At 34.7% G+C, this 19,862-nt stretch overlaps 1 protein-coding gene across 1 annotated transcript in view; it reads left to right on the forward strand.

Annotated features, from left to right (window-relative positions):
* Prosalpha3 (proteasome alpha3 subunit) overlaps positions 1-19,862 on the forward strand; it is a 48,710-nt gene that overhangs the window by 20,216 nt on the left and 8,632 nt on the right. The window contains exons 3-4 of the mRNA XM_081748368.1: positions 6,294-6,456; positions 17,583-17,749. Of these exons, the coding sequence (XP_081604494.1) occupies positions 6,294-6,456; positions 17,583-17,749 (330 nt within the window). The remainder of the gene's footprint in view (positions 1-6,293; positions 6,457-17,582; positions 17,750-19,862) is intronic.

Genomic DNA, 19,862 nt, shown 5'->3' on the forward strand with positions numbered 1-19,862 from the left:
CCAGAGGGATTGAAATATTGTAAAGATAATGACAGAACAAGAATTGAAGTTAAGGATACAAGGTAGGATTTTGAGTGTTAAACTATGTACTCAAGAGCACAATTGAGTAATTATACAAATATATACTTCCTAGTAATGAAATCGCTGGTGGTATGAAACGAAAAGGGAAAAAAAAATAATAACATGTACGGTTGTTTTTCGATTCTGACCTTTCGCCCACAATGAACTTTTGAAAACTAGAAAACAGGAAACTGGTTTTATGTTTAGTTGATAGCTTTAAAGTCTCACAAAAGGAATAGATGAACATTAGCGGAAATAAATTAGCCACCAGTACTTCAGCCGTCTTAGGACATACGGCAATTGAGACTTACTAGTTGTCTTTGAAGAAGGTACAAAAGACATAATTCAACCAGCAAATAATTTGAATTTTTCTTATTAAGGTGAAATGAAATTTGTCAAGTAATGATCCAGAAAGCAAAATATTACTTGAACAGGAAAATTTGGCCCTTTACGTTAATCACGGACCCTTCAAAGCAGGGTGGATTGATTAGTCTGATTTAATTCACGATTTAAATCGAGATTTAAATCACTTGATTTTTTAAATAAAAATCGTTTATTTAAATCAAATTCCGAAATAAATTAATTTAAAGTGAAAATAAGTAAAATCCAGCCTCTGTTGTGTTATTTCAATTATGGAAGATAATCATAATACAATAAGATGCAAATGTATGTATAGCACAGTATGAAAACGAGTGATTCATGCAGAGGATGATTAGGGAAAATCCCGTTTTGAACGGGTAACGGAGGAATTCTGCTTTCTTATCTTCGTAACATAAGGTTTTTAAATCGTTAACTAGCTGAACCTGCGCTCTCTATACAGCGCATCATTCGCATATGAGCATAAATCTCCTTATCATTCCTTACAACATCTGTACATGTCCATTTACAGGCACAAGTGAAAGACGTATTGATTTAAAAAAAAGCCAAGGGGTATCATAAAGGGGAGACTTTTTTCGATTATTTTTTCTCAATATCTCGCACCGTTTGCAAGATTTGAACCTGCTTCCGGTTGGAGTTTCTAATTCATGTATGACCAGTGTTTTCTTTCCTCTTGCATGCAGTATGTAATAAGCAAATATATTACATACACAATTAATTATAATGTCAGTTATATATGGTGTTCATTGGGCAAAACACTCCCCAAAAAAAGGTTCATCTTAGACTGGAGAAATGGTTATCCTTCCTTTTCCATTATTATTTGGCCACGAAACAAACGCCTGAGACATATACAACCCCTATATACAACAGTGTGGTGTTGGAATATATAATGCTTAGGATGTGATGCTTTAGTTTTTTTTTAATTTCAACACTTCCAATATACCCGTAAAAATGTAATAAAGAAATAGTGCCCATGTTTTTTAAATATTCAGATAGAACTGGACAATCTACATGAAATTTGCAATCGAGCAGTGAAAACGTCATCTTTCTAGAGCCTGTAGTTTCCGAGATCTCATTGTCGAAAGGCTTGGCCACAAACATATAAACGTAGCTTAAAAGAGTTCCAAAGATGGCAGCACAATTCATTTGCATTTATTTCGGAGAAGGCTTATTAAAGGCAAAGGCCTTTGAACAATAATTTAAAAGGATAAACTTTGTGAGAAATATTTCTTTAACTAATTTATTTAAGTACACTCTTTTAAAAATATTTATCTTTGTTATAAACGTGAAATCACAAATAACCGTAAATCAAAGGTTTGAAAGCTAAGGTTATAAGTTAGAGCTCGGTCGCTCTTAATTGGTAGTATAGCATTTTAATAGATAGATTATTCCGAGAAAATCACCATGGACATTTAGGACGAAAATTCTTCTGTGTGCGCGTCTGTTTGTTTACAGATAAAAGGGGCGTATTTATAAAGGGGTCCGATTCCCACTCCGAAACTTAAATCTTTTTTAGATTTTATGACTTTAGGCGATTTTATGTTTAAAACATCAAAGTTACTCAGTTTACATTTTCAGTGCCCTTGAGTGCACAAAGGGAAAGTGACATTTATTCTATTCTTTTGCAAGCCCGTGAATAGGTTTAAATAACTTACAGCGGTGAACAAAAAGAAGTTAACACAACAGGTTTGTTTGCACAAAAACTCAGAAATGGTGAATAGAATTACAAAAAATGTTTAGTGGAATATTTGGTGCCGATCTTTCTGTTTACATGTTGTGCAGAGATATAATAATGTATTCAAAATATAGATTCTGGCTAGCATCGCTTTCTGCGCTTGAGAATGATTCCAGAGGGATTGAAATATTGTAAAGATAATGACAGAACAAGAATTGAAGTTAAGGATACAAGGTAGGATTTTGAGTGTTAAACTATGTACCCAAGAGCACAATTGAGTAATTATACAAATATATACTTCCTAGTAATGAAATCGCTGGTGGTATGAAACGAAAAGGGAAAAAAAATAATAAATAATAAGGCCTTTGAACAATAATTTAAAAGGATAAACTTTGTGAGAAATATTTCTTTAACTAATTTATTTAAGTACACTCTTTTAAAAATATTTATCTTTGTTATAAACGTGAAATCACAAATAACCGTAAATCAAAGGTTTGAAAGCTAAGGTTATAAGTTAGAGCTCGGTCGCTCTTAATTGGTAGTGTAGCATTTTAATAGATAGATTATTCCGAGAAAATCACCATGGACATTTAGGACGAAAATTCTTCTGTGTGCGCGTCTGTTTGTTTACAGATAAAAGGGGCGTATTTATAAAGGGGTCCGATTCCCACTCCGAAACTTAAATCATTTTTAGATTTTATGACTTCAGGCGAAATTTGCGTATGTTATATGTATTTCGTGCCGGAAGCTTTTTTTTAAATATATAGGTATGTTCCTGCCAAATATGAGTAACTTTTGTGGGAAAAAAAAGTATCATGTTGATAAATTTCGCCGTACTTTTTCCTTAGTGCTTAAGAAACATTGTTTGGGATTAGAGATGCAAAATAACCGGTTTTTTATTATTTTTTTAATACATAAAAAGCCTGCTTTTTAGGGATAAGACGAAAATTTTGGCTTTTTTCATTTTCATGATTTTTCTATCTAAATAGCTTTCTTACAGTATACTCTATTTTACAGTACAGTATACTCTTACAGTATGCCATATTTTCCTCTAGAATTCACGATCATGATGAATGGAGCACATGTTTTATGAATTAAACATTAAGTACGTAGTATTTGAGAGCAATTTTAGAGGTTATATAACTTTATTTTAACTTCTGAGTTATCGACATTTTTTCTTCTTCAGATCATTTCATTTGTAGTTATTTGTGTTTCATTTCTTAGAGCTTAGTACTGTAGTTTCTAGCACATAGTTCAACTTTTGTTTTTCAATATATCCGTCAGAGCATACTTCCACATTTCTGTTATACTGTAGCTGTGAAATGATGTAGCAGTAACCTTCCGGATGCAACCTTAAATACTATTTTATACAAATAATCAGTACGGATTTATAAAAGTGTTTTGGGAGGGTTTTTTCTTATTAATGGTTAGTTTTTTTTCTAAAAATGCATGATTTTCATTTGAGGGGAGCTTGAAGTTTATGAGTAAAGACATAACTAAAATTTCGTTTGTTTTAGAAATTCCGTAATTTCGGAGAACAGGCCTCAGTCCGAAAGACACTACCACCCTAACCCCTTTCGCAAATCCGTCATTGCTGGTAATTAGTAATAACAACAATTTAAAACATAAGAAATGAAATCAGCCAGGAATCACAGTACACGTACTATCTCTATATTCACAGATGGAATTAAGAACTTTGGTCGGAATGGTCGAATGCGGGACTGAATCCCGGATTTCCCAATAGAAGCGGAAAAGCTAACCACTCACTCATGTTTGTTGTGCTTGACTTAAATGTTTTTTAAGGAGGGTGGAAAGTTCCGTAATGGCATGTTGAATTCTAGTTAAAAATTCAGAAACCTTCAGGACTGGGTAAACCGTGATGGTGGTTATATATTCCAGAGTCTTGGAAACCAAACGCTCAGATGAACAGTATTACGAAGTATGAACGATACTTTATGAGGTAACTTGCTAGTGGATGATGATGAAATAAAGGGTGGGGGAATTCTAACAAATTCCTTGGTATTTCAGGACGCAAACCTTTTGATATTCTTTCAATCCCAAAGATTTTGCTGTGATACTTTACCAAAGAATTTGTTATTGTCAGAAAAAGGGGTACAGAGAATGATGAAGTAGAAGTATGCTAATGTGTGTGTGTAGAGGATTGTTGAAGATAAGAAAATAAGGAAATTTGAAAGAAAGTGTTAGTGTAAGCAATGAGGGAAAATGAAAATAGATAAATAAAATACTGCTATGGTTATAAAGGAACATTGTTGTATTTTTTATTTTATTTTTTGCTCTTAAATCGACGTTTTTTTGTAATTATTGTTCCATCACTATTGTTGTTAATTTATTCAACGATTGGAGCAATAAAAATGTGTTGGTTCTTCTCGTGTGTTCTAACGTAAAAATACACATTCTTACGAGTTTTGTGATTAATCTCTTGCAGTGCTCCTAGTATTTGTGAGACAAATTTCGCAATAGCGAAACAAATTTTTTCAAGTTAAATCTCAAGTAGGTTGGAAATGGTGATATTTCTGCATTTGTGACAACTAGTTTACGCATGCTTATAAAGAAATACATTTCTATTGTATTTGTAAAATTACATATTCACTAAAACACTACAAAGTCGCAGAGTATATGAGTCACAGTGAGTCAGACCCAGGCGTGCCAACTATACGATAATTTATTAAGATATAGGTCATTTAAGCCTTAATGATATATACGATAATGCTCTTACGATAATAGGTGAATATAATACGATAATTTTAGAACGCACACGTTTTTGCAGTCTTTGAATGAGCAAATAAATTGCAGATGTGCACTAAATAATAATAAAGCACACACACTAAAGTTTTTAACAGTCATTTCCGATCAAATAAATCGATAACGATTTGCGAATTGGCAAATAGCAACCCTGCATATGTTCTTTAAATTATGTTTAGGAGGGGGATGCGTTATTTCTGTATTACATTTGTTAGGAGTACACTGGAAGTGTTGAAGTAAAAAAAAAGTAGAGCATCATATTCTACGAGTTATACATTTCAACACCACATCATTGTATACAGGAGTAGTTTATCTCAATCGTTTGTTTCGTGCCCAAATGATAATGAAAAACGAAGGATAACCATTTCTCCTAAAAATGAATCTTTATTGTTTGGAGTATTTTGCCCAGTGAACACCATATATCACTGACATTATAATTAATTGTGTGTGTGTAATGCATTTATTTAATACATACTGTATACAGGAAGGAAAAAAAAACACTTCATCATACATGAATTAGAAACTCCAACCGCAAGTAGGCTCATATTTTGCAAACGGTGCGAGATATTGAAAAAATAATCGAAAGATCTCCCCTTTATGGTAGCCCTTGCCGATTTTTATCAGGATGTCTTTCATTTATGTCTGTAAAGGAACATGTACAGATGTTGTGAGGAATGACAAGGATAAGTATCAACATGCTCATATGTGAATGATGCGCTGTATAGAGAGCGCAGGTTCTGCTAGTACTACTTAAAACGGGTATTTGTTGGAACCTTTTGAAGCAATTGTTGCTCTCTATAACATTACAACACTAGCTTTTGTAGTTGTAATTACAACAAGTTCTCGGGATTGCGTATTGTGGAAACTTCCAAAGTTTGGTTGTTTTTCGGTGTTGATACTGTAGCGTTCTTAGTTTGTAACATTGAATACTAAGTGTGGTACTATATGTTTTCGTAATGTGTAATGTAAGATTTGAAATGTGTAATAACATGAGGTAATGTCATTTGCAAAAATATAACTTTATGTTAGGTTGGAAACACTGTTAATGCAGTAGTGTTGTAGAGTATGTTAAACAATGTCTCCCTGTCGATTTTTGTGTGGTACAAAATTTCCGCCTTTTTAAAAATCTATTAATTTAAAATTTACAAGGCCGTATGACGATAAATGGCCACCTTGTATATAATATACGATACTTATGTTCGAGCCGACTGTACAGATGTTATTCATATGTGGGATATGAAAAATAAAGTGTGAACAAGATTTTTTTCCCGGGGAGCACTTTTAATATTTTTGTTTTCTCTTCACACTACATAAAATTCATGATTACATTACAGATTGAATTTATATGGAAGAGTAACATGCATTTGTTTTTCTAGTAAATTTACTATTAGAAAGTAACCTAATGTCTTTTTTCTAGGTCGTCTGTATCAGGTTGAATATGCAATGGAAGCAATTAGTCATGCTGGAACATGCTTAGGAATTCTTGCCAGTGATGGTATTTTGCTAGCTGCTGAAAGAAGGAATACTAACAAGCTTTTGGATGAAGTTTTCTTCTCTGAAAAGATCTACAAGCTTAATGAGTAAGTTAATCTATGTAAATAAAAATGAATGTTTGATGTTTGCTCGCTTATTCCTTCTAAACCGCTGCACTGATTTTAGAGGGGATGGCATGTAAAAATATGTGTGACTAACTCTCCCAAGACCGCTGTACCGGTTTTTATTTTATTTTATTTTATTTTTTAATACATCAGTAGACCCTGACCTAACTAGATTTTTAGCACACTTGCGCCAAATGAGCGAGGGAATAAAAATAATAGAAAACGACTGATATTACTTTCCAGCTGTAATTTTAGAAATGGCTAAAATGAATTCTTTCTCTCCCGATGTGTTTTTAAGTTCAGATTCATTCTCAATGCATATCCTATTTGGGGAAGGGGTTCGAGTACTTTGCAGAGCTCCCTTTTGGTTAAGCAAACGCGCCTGTGGCGTGGGAGACCATGGTTCAATTCCCAGCCGGAGCTCATGTGGTTCGGATCCTGCGTTAATCTGTAGGTCCATGTCTCACATAACCTCGCTGCAGAAAGGAACGGTAAACTCTTAAATCCAAATCAATGAAGTAGTTTCCATAAATCTGTTCTCCCCGTATGAAGAACTGGCAATTCAACTCGACATTCTTAAAAACGTTTCTAGTTTTCTTTAAGCTAAAATATCTCAAGTTAAAGCTGTAAAGATTTGTTTTTGGTTCCGTTAAATTTAAGTACAAAGAAGTATGCGTATGAAATACGTACTTCATTTGAAAATTCAGTAATTAATGGAAGGTCAAACATGACATATTTCTGCCAGTACTTCCGGCATCGTTTGTTTCCGGTGAGTTCCAAACACTGAGGTACATATGGAACTTAACAGTGGTTATGTTTTTTCATATTATAGTGAAAGGGAGAATTGCAGTTCTTGTTTAATGTCCGAAAGAACAAACTTTAAAGAACAAATGATCAACGATTTAAAAAAAAAAAAAAAGTTTAAGGAACGTATTTACATTAAAATAAAGTGGAACACACACCGGTCTATGCTCTCCTTATCTAGCAGACGTATTGTTTGTAATCGAAAATTTGAGTTTTTAACCTTGCACTTAGGTTGAGACCGGAAGTGACGAAATTACTTCACTCATCCGTTGCTGCGTACATTTCTAAACTTCGTTGCATATGTGTTCAGTATTGATTTGTAGTCACAACTACTAACTTCCTTTGGTGTGTCTTGAGATTCCAGTTCTAATGATTACTTTTCTGTGTATTATTTGAGTGACAAATCCTGTTGTGATCTGCAAAAGTGAAGAATGTTGGGTGTCAAAGTCATTGTTTTTGTTTTTTGGTGATCATCTACTCACACTAGCTCAAAAACTTCCAATGTGGCTGTTATACTTAAATGTTGTTTATTTAACTTTTGCGTCCAGACCATCGGAGAAGGATGTTGTGAATAAATAAAATAATATAAGACGTAACTATTAATACACGCTATTTGTACTTTAAGATTCTACATGCTATGTTGAAATGATGAACGTTGCTAAATTTCACGCATAGACAAACTGCTTCAACTTGTAACATTTGGAGCTTACTGAAAATTGAGTTACCTATCCAGTTTAATTTGTTGAAGTTTCCTTTATCTAGATTTAATGTTGGATGTTTGACCCTAATGTAATAAAACTCAGATGAAACATCAAATGTTAAATTTGGATGAAGGCAATAGAAACAAGAATTTAAAAACCAAGTAACTTGTAGTTATAGCAGTGTGTCTCTGTGTGAAATTCGGCAACGGAACTGAAGTAAAATCAAAACTTCTGACCAATCTAATTAAATTGGAATTGAATGGCTCTTTCAACACCGAGACTGTGTGAAAAGTAAGCCTACAGCTTAATCGAATCTGGGTCTTCCACACCGAAGGCATGTACGCTAACTATATAACAACGAGGGATCACCTTATCCTTGAGGGATGTCAACTCAATCAGTGGAGATAATCAGGAAGCTCGAAAAGATGAGCAGTTTATTGCTTCAAAATAGAATGTTTACCATAATTACACTGGAAAATTGTTTTTACGTATATATAATAATTTACATACAACTGGGACATAGTAATGGTATATATATATGTAAATTTGCAACATATTTGAGTTTATTTTATCCCTTTATTGACGACTTATTTCTAAATCAAACAATCTAATAGGCTTATTTCCTAAGGTTAGAGGAAAATTTATGTCAAGTTTCGTTAAAATCGGATAAATTTTACGAAGGTTTAGTGAAACAGATGGATGCTCGTTTTAGTGATTGGTTTGTTCGTGTATTTTGAACGTTTATACTTTACTGCTGTATCAAACTAAATAAAAATATTCTTGTATTCGATATACGCATTAAAAATACGAAAACATAACATTCTTAGCCTTACTATGTTCTAGTTGTATGTAAGTGTAGTGAGTATAATTTCTTCAATACTTCAGCTGAAGAAAGAAAAAAGAAAACGTGGTTATTAAGATTAATTGAAGTTTGGAAGGTTTTTGGGCTAAATTTGGACAATGAAGAGTTTCAAACTTAACTGTAAAATTTGTTGTAATATTTTCTGAATGTGCACTACTATAGTTTGTTGACATCAAAAATGTTTAGAAGGAACTGATATATTGTGACTTTATTTATTTATTTATTTACCGTATTTGCGCGAATACAGACCGCACTTTTTTTTTTCCTAAATTTTGTCTTGACAAATCATGGTGCGGCCTATAATCGAGATTTTCCCCCACAGATAAAAATTGTCAATGTCAAAATGACATGTACACGTATCTTGTGGGTTGAAATTAATACCATTTTAAGTTACTGCAGTTACTTTTGTAAACCATCAAAGACTTGAAGAAAATAGCACAAAAACTTATCTTGTTCGCAAAAATTGCCATCTTCATTGGGTACCAATAACACCTTACAATGGCACAAAAATCACTTGTACATTTAATACTTTTATTAACAGGAATACGCATCTTTGTTATACAGTATATATAATCAGGGGTAAAAGTGGATCTGAAAAGGTGGGGGGACGGTAGGTAGCGGCATGACGCTACACCGTTCCCCCTGCTTATCTTTGCCCATTGTATTTTTTAGGGGCTAGGGGGACGCCGTACATATTTTTTGAGATGCGGGGACGGAGTTCCCCATTACTTTTACCCCTGTATATAATATATACGGTTCATTTATATACAGTACCTGTTCTTGAAAGGAGAAAAGCAACTTTGTTTAGCAAAACTGTATCAGCTTGTTTGTACTCACCCAAATCCTGCACAATCATTTCCCACCATCTCAACATCACCAGCGTCTGATTCTTCACCCTCGCTAGACGATCCAAAATTCTGCTCAGAGTCACTATCATAAAGAAGGTCATCTTCAGTTCCATCAAGATTATTGGAAATTCTAGTCTTTTTGAAACTTTTCATTACAAGTTATTCCGATATTGACCACCAAGCAGCCAAAATGCAACGGTACACTTCTGATATAAATGCACTTGCAAACGCCTTCTAGCGTCGAAGTTGTTTGTTCATGATATAATTTCTATAGAACTGTCTTACACTAGCTTTGAATGGATGACTGTTACACACTTCCAAAGCTGCAACACAAAACTTTCGTGTAAATTTAGTAGTGCGGCCTATATTCGAGATGTACTTTTTCTATAATTTCGTGTCAAAAGTTTAGGTGCTGTCTATATTCGCACGCGGCCTAACTCGCGTAAATGCGGCATTTATTTATCCGTTCCTTCTATGTGCATCCATCTTGGTTTTAATGTACCGATATGATATGTCTCATTACATTCTTAGACTGCTTCGTAAAAGAAAACCAAAGCTCTTGTAGCCAATGAGTGATTTTTCTACATTCTTCCGGTTAAGTTGAAATTATAATGCCATTTTCATATTTTACGTATGTAATATAAGCTTTTTAATTTATTAGTAGTTTTTAGATAAAATGGAACACAAGTGTAAATTTTTACCAATTCTGGACGGTGATAGTTTTGCCTCTAGGAGTTGATTTAATACAAGTTTTAGATTCTTATTTTAGTGTAGGCGTACCAGCTGAAAAATAGGGTTAACCTAGAAGTAATTGATAAAAAGCTGACTTTGATCTCATTTGAAGCAGAATCAATCCAAGATTGACACATTAAAAGCCCACCGCTATCCAAGTTGGGATAATGTATACAGGATGGTTCAAAGTTGCTGAAATTACCATATAAAATGCGTAAAATGATATTATGAAGAATAACTTTATGTAGTAAAAAGTGACTGATCTGAGGACTTTAATCACTTCAAAGTGGAAGACTGTACAGTTTTACATAGCTATATACATCCTCTTTTAGTTACAGATCTATGCACACATACAGAATGCTACAAACTATTATTGTTCTTTCACGTAATTCAAGCAAAGATGTAGTAATATACATTCTGCTGAAGATATGAGAAAGAAGAGCAATACATTTATCTTTGTGGTATTGGATAAAAATGTTTCCTGGCTGATGCAGATGTCTATAGAGGAGTCTAAAAACACATCTGGTTCATAACTATAACATTTACGTCTATCGCGTTCATGACTCTTCGTACTTGGAATGCCATATTCATCAAATACAATGAAAACTCCGGACGTCGACGATACGAATAAGCGGTATTGCTTGACAATATAATCCACTCGCATCCCTGAATTTTTCTTCGGCCAACGAACTCGATGAAGTACTTCTCCAACGTGCAGAATGAACTTAATCTTACATTTTGGATTAGGACACCTTGTAACAATCTTTGTAATCACTGTGGCAAGGATTTTTTTTTTGTCTGGTTTCTGCATGAATCCGTCTTTGAACAATGATGTTGGCATAAGGGTAAGCTTATATGCAACAGTGGCTAATGTTATGATCAGTGTTGTCTGCGGCCCACTGAAGAAAATTTCCAGTATAGAACTCGTTCAAGATGTTGTCGTTACTATCAGAAGCTACTACCGACTGCTTGTAACGCATAATTTCGTTGTAAGATACTGAAAATCAGTGATTGGTTCAGTTGTTCTATCATCCATCGAGTTCCAAATGCTACAAGCATAGATGATCGTATGACCAAGTGACGCCTCTTTCGTCGCAGAAGGAATTAGGTGCTGCAGCAATGTTTGCGATGATGTAGGGCCTAAATTGGGATATCACATCTCTTCCATTTCTGGATAAGTTTTAACATTGTACGCGTACTCACAAATCTCGCCTTTATAATCTTTGCTTCTAATGTCATCATTCGAATTTCCCATCGTTATAATTTTTGTGTATCAGTTCTTTTCGATCAAACACTTTACCTTGTCACGCAATCATACAACTTCTGGCTTACCAGGAACAGTACTAAAATACAAGTGATCGCCAGAGAGTTGTGACCGTCAGCCCGGCCACAAAACTACGTTTTTGGACGAACAGTGTATTTCTTTTTTTACTTTTATTCATGCAACGAAATTATTATTTTACTCATAGAAAAGAAAAGCTATTTTTCTTTTGGTGAGAACTTCAACTCTTTCCTTGTCTGCAGGTGTTCTTTAGTCGTTCTTATCGCTTCTCACGGTGAAACAAAGAACTTGTTGTTTTTCAATACAACGCTTATCGTCTGGACAAAGTGCTTCGTAGTAGCAAGCTCATTTTTTTCTTTCCCTAAAAATAGTTACCAACTTATAGTTTTCGTTACCATGACTGTTCCATATATATTTTCTTCGTACCAACATTTATTAAGATTGGGAATATTTTTGGACACGAAGTTGATATTGTATGTGAACGAATTCTCGTCTGTCGTGTTCCCACATACTCATATTACGTCATCCTTCCTACCATGAGAACAGTGTTCATGGCTTGCAGGAGTCGTAGGTGAAATGACTCATTCACACAATTACCAACGTTCGCTCCTTTCCGCTGAACTGTTTTACGTATAACAGTAGTGTATAAAAATCTAATAGCCATGGAAAGAATCTACTAGTTTAGACTGCAACACTTTTTTTTAACTATTACTTCCAAATTTCGTTCCCACGGGATCGAAACAAATGTTGCCAGTGTTCTCCATTATACCGTCGTTATGTTGGTATTGTGTATGAATGCAAAAATACTTTGGCATTTCTTAATTTTTTTTTTTGTATAATGCATTACCAACCCTCAGAATAGCGAACGGGTTGTTCCCAAGCATGAGTAGAAGCGAGGAGTAAGCCCAAGACATCGTAGAAAGCATGAACAAATAATAACCGTTGTGTCAGTATATTAATATAAACGAGTGCAACAAAAACTTAAATATGTAAGAGGAATATCACTTTCGTGCAAAGTTAAAAAGTAAACGAATATCTTCTGGACATGTAGCATTTCTTGAGAGTCAAGAAACTTCATCAATGCTTCACGTATCTCCCCATTCCCCTTGTCATAATTACGCAGTGAAAGTCTCATCTCGGTGCGAATTGTAAATTTATAGTGCAAGTGATATCAATACAAGGGCTATGTTTCTAGTGTTCTTATATAGTGTGCGCATACCTATCATGCAACATTAAGTGTTTTATTTTTCATTATTTCGTCTTGATTGCATCAGTGCAACTTCTTCTGTTCGAGCATTAGCTCTGTAAAGTGAAAATTTTGTATGTTGTTATTATATATTTCTTATTCCATTCCGTACACACATATATTCATATTTAATAAATAAGAATTTACCTACGGAAATATTATCATCTTCATTCATGTGTGTATGAATCCCTGCGAGCAGTCGGCTTGCCAGTTACATATATGCATACGTAGGTATACGCAAAAGTAAGTATAATACAACCTGAGTCTCAAAAGCACCAACGTTGCTCATGCCAAATCACTTGTTATATTTCAACATTGTCAATCTGCGCCTGAACAAGGTATGAGCCTGGACCAGAATTGTTATCAGCTGTTTTCTTAGGGAGTTCTTCGGAAGCCAGCACCCAAGGGAAACGGTAGGTAGCAGAGTTTTATAAATTTTTGCCTTAACCAATTCACGGAATATATTTCATCTTTCTCAGCCAGAGCTCAGTTACCGTCATAAACTGCCAGTCTGATTTATTTTGCAGCTACTCGCTCAACAAAATAAATGCTTCGTGTTTCTCGTTATTCACGTTCTGTTCAGGTGTATACTCCATTGGATTGTTGGTTTTCCTACCTTCTGTAGACGTTTGTACAGGACGTACTTTGTTCAGGCGAAATTCGTAAGCTTTAGCTACAACAAGATCAGCACAAGTATGAGGCTTCTCCGTAACTTCCACTCCCACGTGTTATTTCGGCTGCTGCAGTGGGAAAGAATATTTTCGTGAATTTGTAGTTTCAGCTATGTGAAACTGTTGACGCTGTGGGTTATGAAAGTCGGCTCTCTCAGAACAAAATAAGAAATTCGACTTCTAGTTGAACTCTGACACAGATCAGAGGCGTTTCTTTTTAGAGGATGGTGTTTGTAGCTCTTTCTCATATTCCTTAATTCTTCTAGTATTGGTGTAGCACGGTAACAGTCTTTGTACTTTCGCAACACCATCAAGTTCCTGGGTAGCAATGATTCTAACACGAGTACCATGATCATTCCGACGTTCGCTAAATGTTAAAAGAGTTAAGTCCTTTAGATTACACCTTCTAAAACCGACCAATTTTGTTTTTATCCGGATGCAACTTACCAGACATATGAGGCGTCTAGTATCAAAAGCCGCCAAATCTTATATATATATATATATATATATATATATATATATATATATACAGGGTGGGCCATTTTAATTAATCCACGGAAATATCTAAAAAATGATAAAACATAGAAGAAATGTTTGAAGTAAACGTTATATATTGCTAAGGGGGAAAACCATTTCCGCCAAAAGTACCCCTCCCCACCCCCCGGAAATGGGGGTAACGGGGGGTAACTTTGAAATGTCAAATGGGAACATGGGTCGAGTAATACCTCGTTCGAAAGGTCTTGGAAAACTAAATAACGCTGTACCAAAATTTGTTTCATATGGAGCACCAGTTTCAAAATGGCCGCCATGATATAGTTCGGAAACTCCAGTAGCCGTAGTATGAAAACCATGGGAGGTAGATGAATGGAACAAAATTGAAATACGTAAATATCATAGGGCATATCGAATGATGTGACCCCTGCGATCCCATCGTCTTTCCTGAAGGGATCTTGTGAGCTAACTTCAAAATTTCAATGTCCGACCGGACACGGTTCGGGCGTACGCTTGACCTACCCAATGCTGTTTGGAAAGCAGACTTCAGGGATAGAGAATTCGTGCACTCAGTTAATGCGGATTGCCACAGTCAAGGGCGCCCATAAGGGGGGCAAGGGGGGCTCTCGCCCCCTAGAGGAAATTGTGCTTCGGAATATCGAAAACTCAATAGAATTTTTAGAATAGCTACAGCAAAATTTGAAACTATATTTGAAATGTCGCTTTTTCTTGCCTCCCTTGGAAACCACAACATGGGCGCCCTTGGCCACAGTTACATTTTGATTAACTATTAGCACTCATGTCATATTGTAAGCTTGAGGGACGAAACAGTGTGTACGTATATCCCCGAAATGCTTTCCAAATAACCAGCACGCATTGCATAAAAGTTCTGTGGCGACGGAGATTAGCAAATTCACACGTTTGTAAGTTCCAGCAACAGCATTATTCGACAACTTCTTTCGTATAACGTTCTTCCTTTTTTCGCATCGAATCATACTTAGCCGTACAGATATGCGTTACCATTCAAATAAAATTCTCCTTTTTATAGTCACTACAGCGTCATCCTTACAAACAAATGTTTCAACCATACCATACCTATTTGTAAGGTAGCCTTAATTTGCGAATTAAAGTAGAGTTCTCATTTGAACTTTCACTGTTACTTTCCACCCCGCTCACATACAGAGCACAGGAAAAGATTATTTTGCAGGACTTGGATATCTCTCTATAGATTATGGCAATTTTACTCTAACATTTTTATCTCTGTTGTATCATTCTTGAGCCTTGGAACGCCTCCGTGGTTTTCCTATTTAATTTTCGTTATTTTCATTTATCTCTACCCGTATTCATACTATGGGCACTAGACGTTTTCTTAGACACATTCACCATGTCTTGGCGATCATTTTGAAAACGGTGTCTCATGTCGAAAATATTCTTACAGAAGCTGTTTGATATTCATTTGTCTATGTAACATGATGTTACTCGCTTCAAGTTGATATTTGAAGTTTTCAAGTTGGCCCCGGATACCTTTCAGTGGAGTCACCCCGACAACACCTCTCGATGTGCCTTACGTCAGTTAGCTACTCCAGTTTTTCTTCTGTTGATTTATCTCCAGTCGCTTTCATACTACAGGTACTAAACCTTTTCTCTGACACTGATACTATGTTTCGGCGGCCTTTTGAGAACACTGCCATTTCACCTCAATCGTTTTCTCCTGCAATATGTTTGATTTTGCAAGATTTATCGAACGAGGTACCACTCGAATTATGTTACTATTTGAAATCTTGAAGTTAGCCCCCAAGACCCCTTCAGGGAGGCCACTGGGATCACAGGGACCACACTATTTGATATGCCCTATGATATTTACGTGTTTCAATTTTGTTCCATTCATTTACCTCCCATGGTTTTCATACTACGACTACTGGAGTTTCCGAACTATATCATGGCGGCCATTTTGAAACTGGTGCTCCATATGAAACAAATTTTGGTACAGCGTTATTTAGTTTTCCAAGACCTTTCGAACGAGGTATTACTCGACCCATGTTCCCATTTGACATTTCAAAGTTACCCCCCGTTACCCCCATTTCCGGGGGGTGGGGAGGGGTACTTTTGGCGGAAATGGTTTTCCCCCTTAGCAATATATAACGTTTACTTCAAACATTTCTTCTATGTTTTATCATTTTTTAGATATTTCCGTGGATTAATTAAAATGGCCCACCCTGTATATATATATATATATATATATATATATATATATATATATATATATATATATACCGAAATTGAGTTACATATCGCTTATATGTTTCATCTAAAGGAATTCCAATGGAAACAGAATTTTGTTTAAAAGCTTAATATTTCATACAAAAAACTAGTTTAAATATGGGACTTTGTACGCGTGTATATGGAGCTTCACTGCACATTTTGCAAGATTACTCGAAACTAAGCGAAATGGATGTGGTGGACTTTGATACTAGGCGCCACATATTGTCCAACTGCGGGCTAACGTCTGAATATTCTCGCCAGGTAGCCATTTCATATGACAGATGTTAATTTACAGTATAGCCTGAAAAGACAGAAATACGTTTGTAACTTCTGTGAAGGTTGCGCTTCAAACTTTATTGATTTTATATATATAAATATATAAATTGAAAATTACATAATCCTCTTTGAAAACACACCATTATACCTTTGCTCAATCAGACATGATAGGTGGACGTAGAGTTTTCGAGGTAGTAGTGACTTTTCATTTAAAGAACGTCATTTTTGGTTTCACCCTATATATGCGCATGGACACGACTTCAAAGGAACGAAAAGAGCATGTACTTGTGTAAAACTGCACAATCTTCCAATTTGTAGAATAAAAGTCCTCATGTGAGTCCTACTTTTTAGTACACAAAGTTATTTTATACATTTTGCATGGTATTTCAGCAACTATGGACCATCCTGTATACATTATCCCAATTTGGATAGCGGTGGGCTTTTAATGTGCCAATCTTGGATGGATTCTCTATCAAATGAGACCAAAGTCAGCTTTATACCAATTACTTCTACCTCGAGTGCTAGTACGTCCACACTATTTGCTGGAAATAGGATAGCTATGGATGTAAAATGTTGTACATCCGAATTGGAATATTTTGTGATCATTAAAAATACTTCAGTTATGAAATCAAATACATGAGCAAATATTTTTATCTTTGATTTATAGAATTATTTATTATGTATGATATTTGCTGTACACAGAATTATGTATTATGTATGGTATATGCTACATAAACTTGTTCCTGAGGCCTGGAGAGCATACTGTATAGTATAATGAATTAAACCATTCAATAATATTGTTTTACACTTGTTTATTAATTCCTAGTATTGAGCTGAAAACTGGAAAAAAGAAAAACGTGAAATTTAAGTGTAGTAATAGAACACGGTCATTTTCTTTTTAAAAAATAAGTCTTCTCGTTTTGTGATTTCAGTGACATGGTATGCAGTGTTGCAGGAATCACATCAGATGCTAATGTTCTCACGAATGAACTAAGATTAATAGCCCAAAGGTACCTATTGCAGTATGGTGAATCAATTCCGTGCGAACAGTTAGTTTCATGGCTATGTGACGTGAAACAGGCCTATACACAATACGGAGGTAAGTAGGATTAGTTGAAGGAAATCTTTTGTATCTTTGTCGTCATGTTTGGCATTGTCAATATAAAAGGAAAAATTGATCCTTATTCTCAGTAATAATCATTACACAATTATAATGAAGAATACTATAACTTCTTGAACAATAATTTAAGATTGAAGTTCGCTGAACTGGAAGCTGCTACAATTTTATACTGTCGTTCGTTTTAATTGCAATGCCCATAGAAGAGAAAAAGTATTTTTTCTGTTTTTACGATCCTGGTTGTGTTTAAATAGAAGAAGGAAAAACTATTAACTGGAATAGATGCCATGGGGCTGCATTTTTTGTCTTGTTTTTTCACACGAATATCATCATCATTGGATGGGCATAACGAAGCAATTTCATGTTTTCTGTCAGTCGGTCTGATGGAGACTACTGCACCTCCTAAACATTTGCTTGGACTTCGAATTTCGTAGGCGACTGACTTTCGCGACATAACTGTGTAGAAGACAAGAAAACCCATTCAATTTAGAATAATTAATAGTTACTTACTGTAATTCTAACATTTCAATACTTTCACTTATTATGGATCTTGTTCGACAATTGTTCAACCAGAATCGAACATTCGTGGAAACCTACACAAAGATAAAACATAAATATACCATCTATGCAGATTTATCTATTGATATAACATTAAAGTTTGCGCTTCAGTATTTTATATTATGCAGTTGCTAGTTTTGATTTGCATTATTATCCTTAATTAGGATTTATTTTTCGAAATTTATTAAATAAGATAGTTGACAGACATTTCATTATTTTGTGGGAGATTATTCGGTTTTGGATGGTGTTATGTTGTAGAATGAGATGAACTTAGCATAAGTTAGTAAATCAGAAGTATGTATAGTTATCTACTCGGTTGCTGTGAGTAACAGTAGTGACCGAGAATAACCAGGTAAACGATATTTAATAGCATATTCCAAAATACATTCTGCACTAATACTTTCTTTTATTACAGTCCAGTAGTTACCTAAACTTTCAGAGAATATGTTGCACCTCGTAACACTAATTACTTAAAATGTTACATCCGCAACATTAATTGCAGTAAGCCCCAATCACACGAACAGTAAACAAATCAACCAAAAAAACAAAAAAAAAAAAAAAATACTTTTTTCACCTAATCTGTTCCGAAGTATAACAACTCCCATACATCGCAGCATGTATTATATATAAATATTTAGCTCCGAAGAGGGAAAATCATCGTGAATCACGATAATACTATTGTGTTATTTCGATAATCACTGTACCATATACGATGTCTTAATGCATTCAACAATTTGAGTTGTCCACTAAAATCTAGTGTCATCCTCTTTGGAGGTTTTAAATTGTATACAAATCGATGTGGCATTTAATATATACCTTATTGCTTCGTCATTCGTCTTATTACGTAATTGCAGTATTTTGGAATCAAATGTGTTAATCAGATGTGGCTGGCATATAATTGACTTCTACCCTTTTTGTAAGGGAAAGAGTCTGATGATACAAAGAATGGAAAGTATCAAATAATTTCACATACAAAAATTTTCTAGTTTGTTCAGGAAGGATAATTATCAATGAGTTTCACGCTAATCTAACCTGGAATTACCTAGTAATTTACTGATAGGCATGAAAAGTCTGGAATTTAACCAAATTAGTTCGAATTGTGTGATGCTCCTTTTTGTTTTGTTTATCTAATACTTTCACCTTTTTATTAATATCTACGGTATTAACATTTCAAATAAAAAACATTGATTGAGCTGATAAATTCAAGGACACTAATGATAAAACAAATTCTACAATATTATTAGCGTTTAATGGGAGAAAAGTCCAAAGATAGGATATATATCGATAGCTCTTGCTGAGCTGAACAAAACTATATGCCTGAGTATAAAGCTTCATGCGTTGATCTCAGAAAAATTGAGAAAAACTAATTTCTTTGTAATGTTAAAAATCGATGCTGTATGAGAACCATGCCACTTCATGAGATGAAACTTACACTGAAGTATATGTACATTAAATTTTGCGTTATGACATTAGCAGGACAACAGTGCATAGTATGGTTAGTGAGATACACAGAATCCACGGTTACTCAGTGGTAGAG

The sequence above is a fragment of the Thermobia domestica genome, chromosome 2 (genome assembly GCF_964235325.1).
Source record: "Thermobia domestica chromosome 2, izTheDome1.hap1.1, whole genome shotgun sequence".
In the NCBI taxonomy this organism is placed as follows: domain Eukaryota; kingdom Metazoa; phylum Arthropoda; class Insecta; order Zygentoma; family Lepismatidae; genus Thermobia; species Thermobia domestica.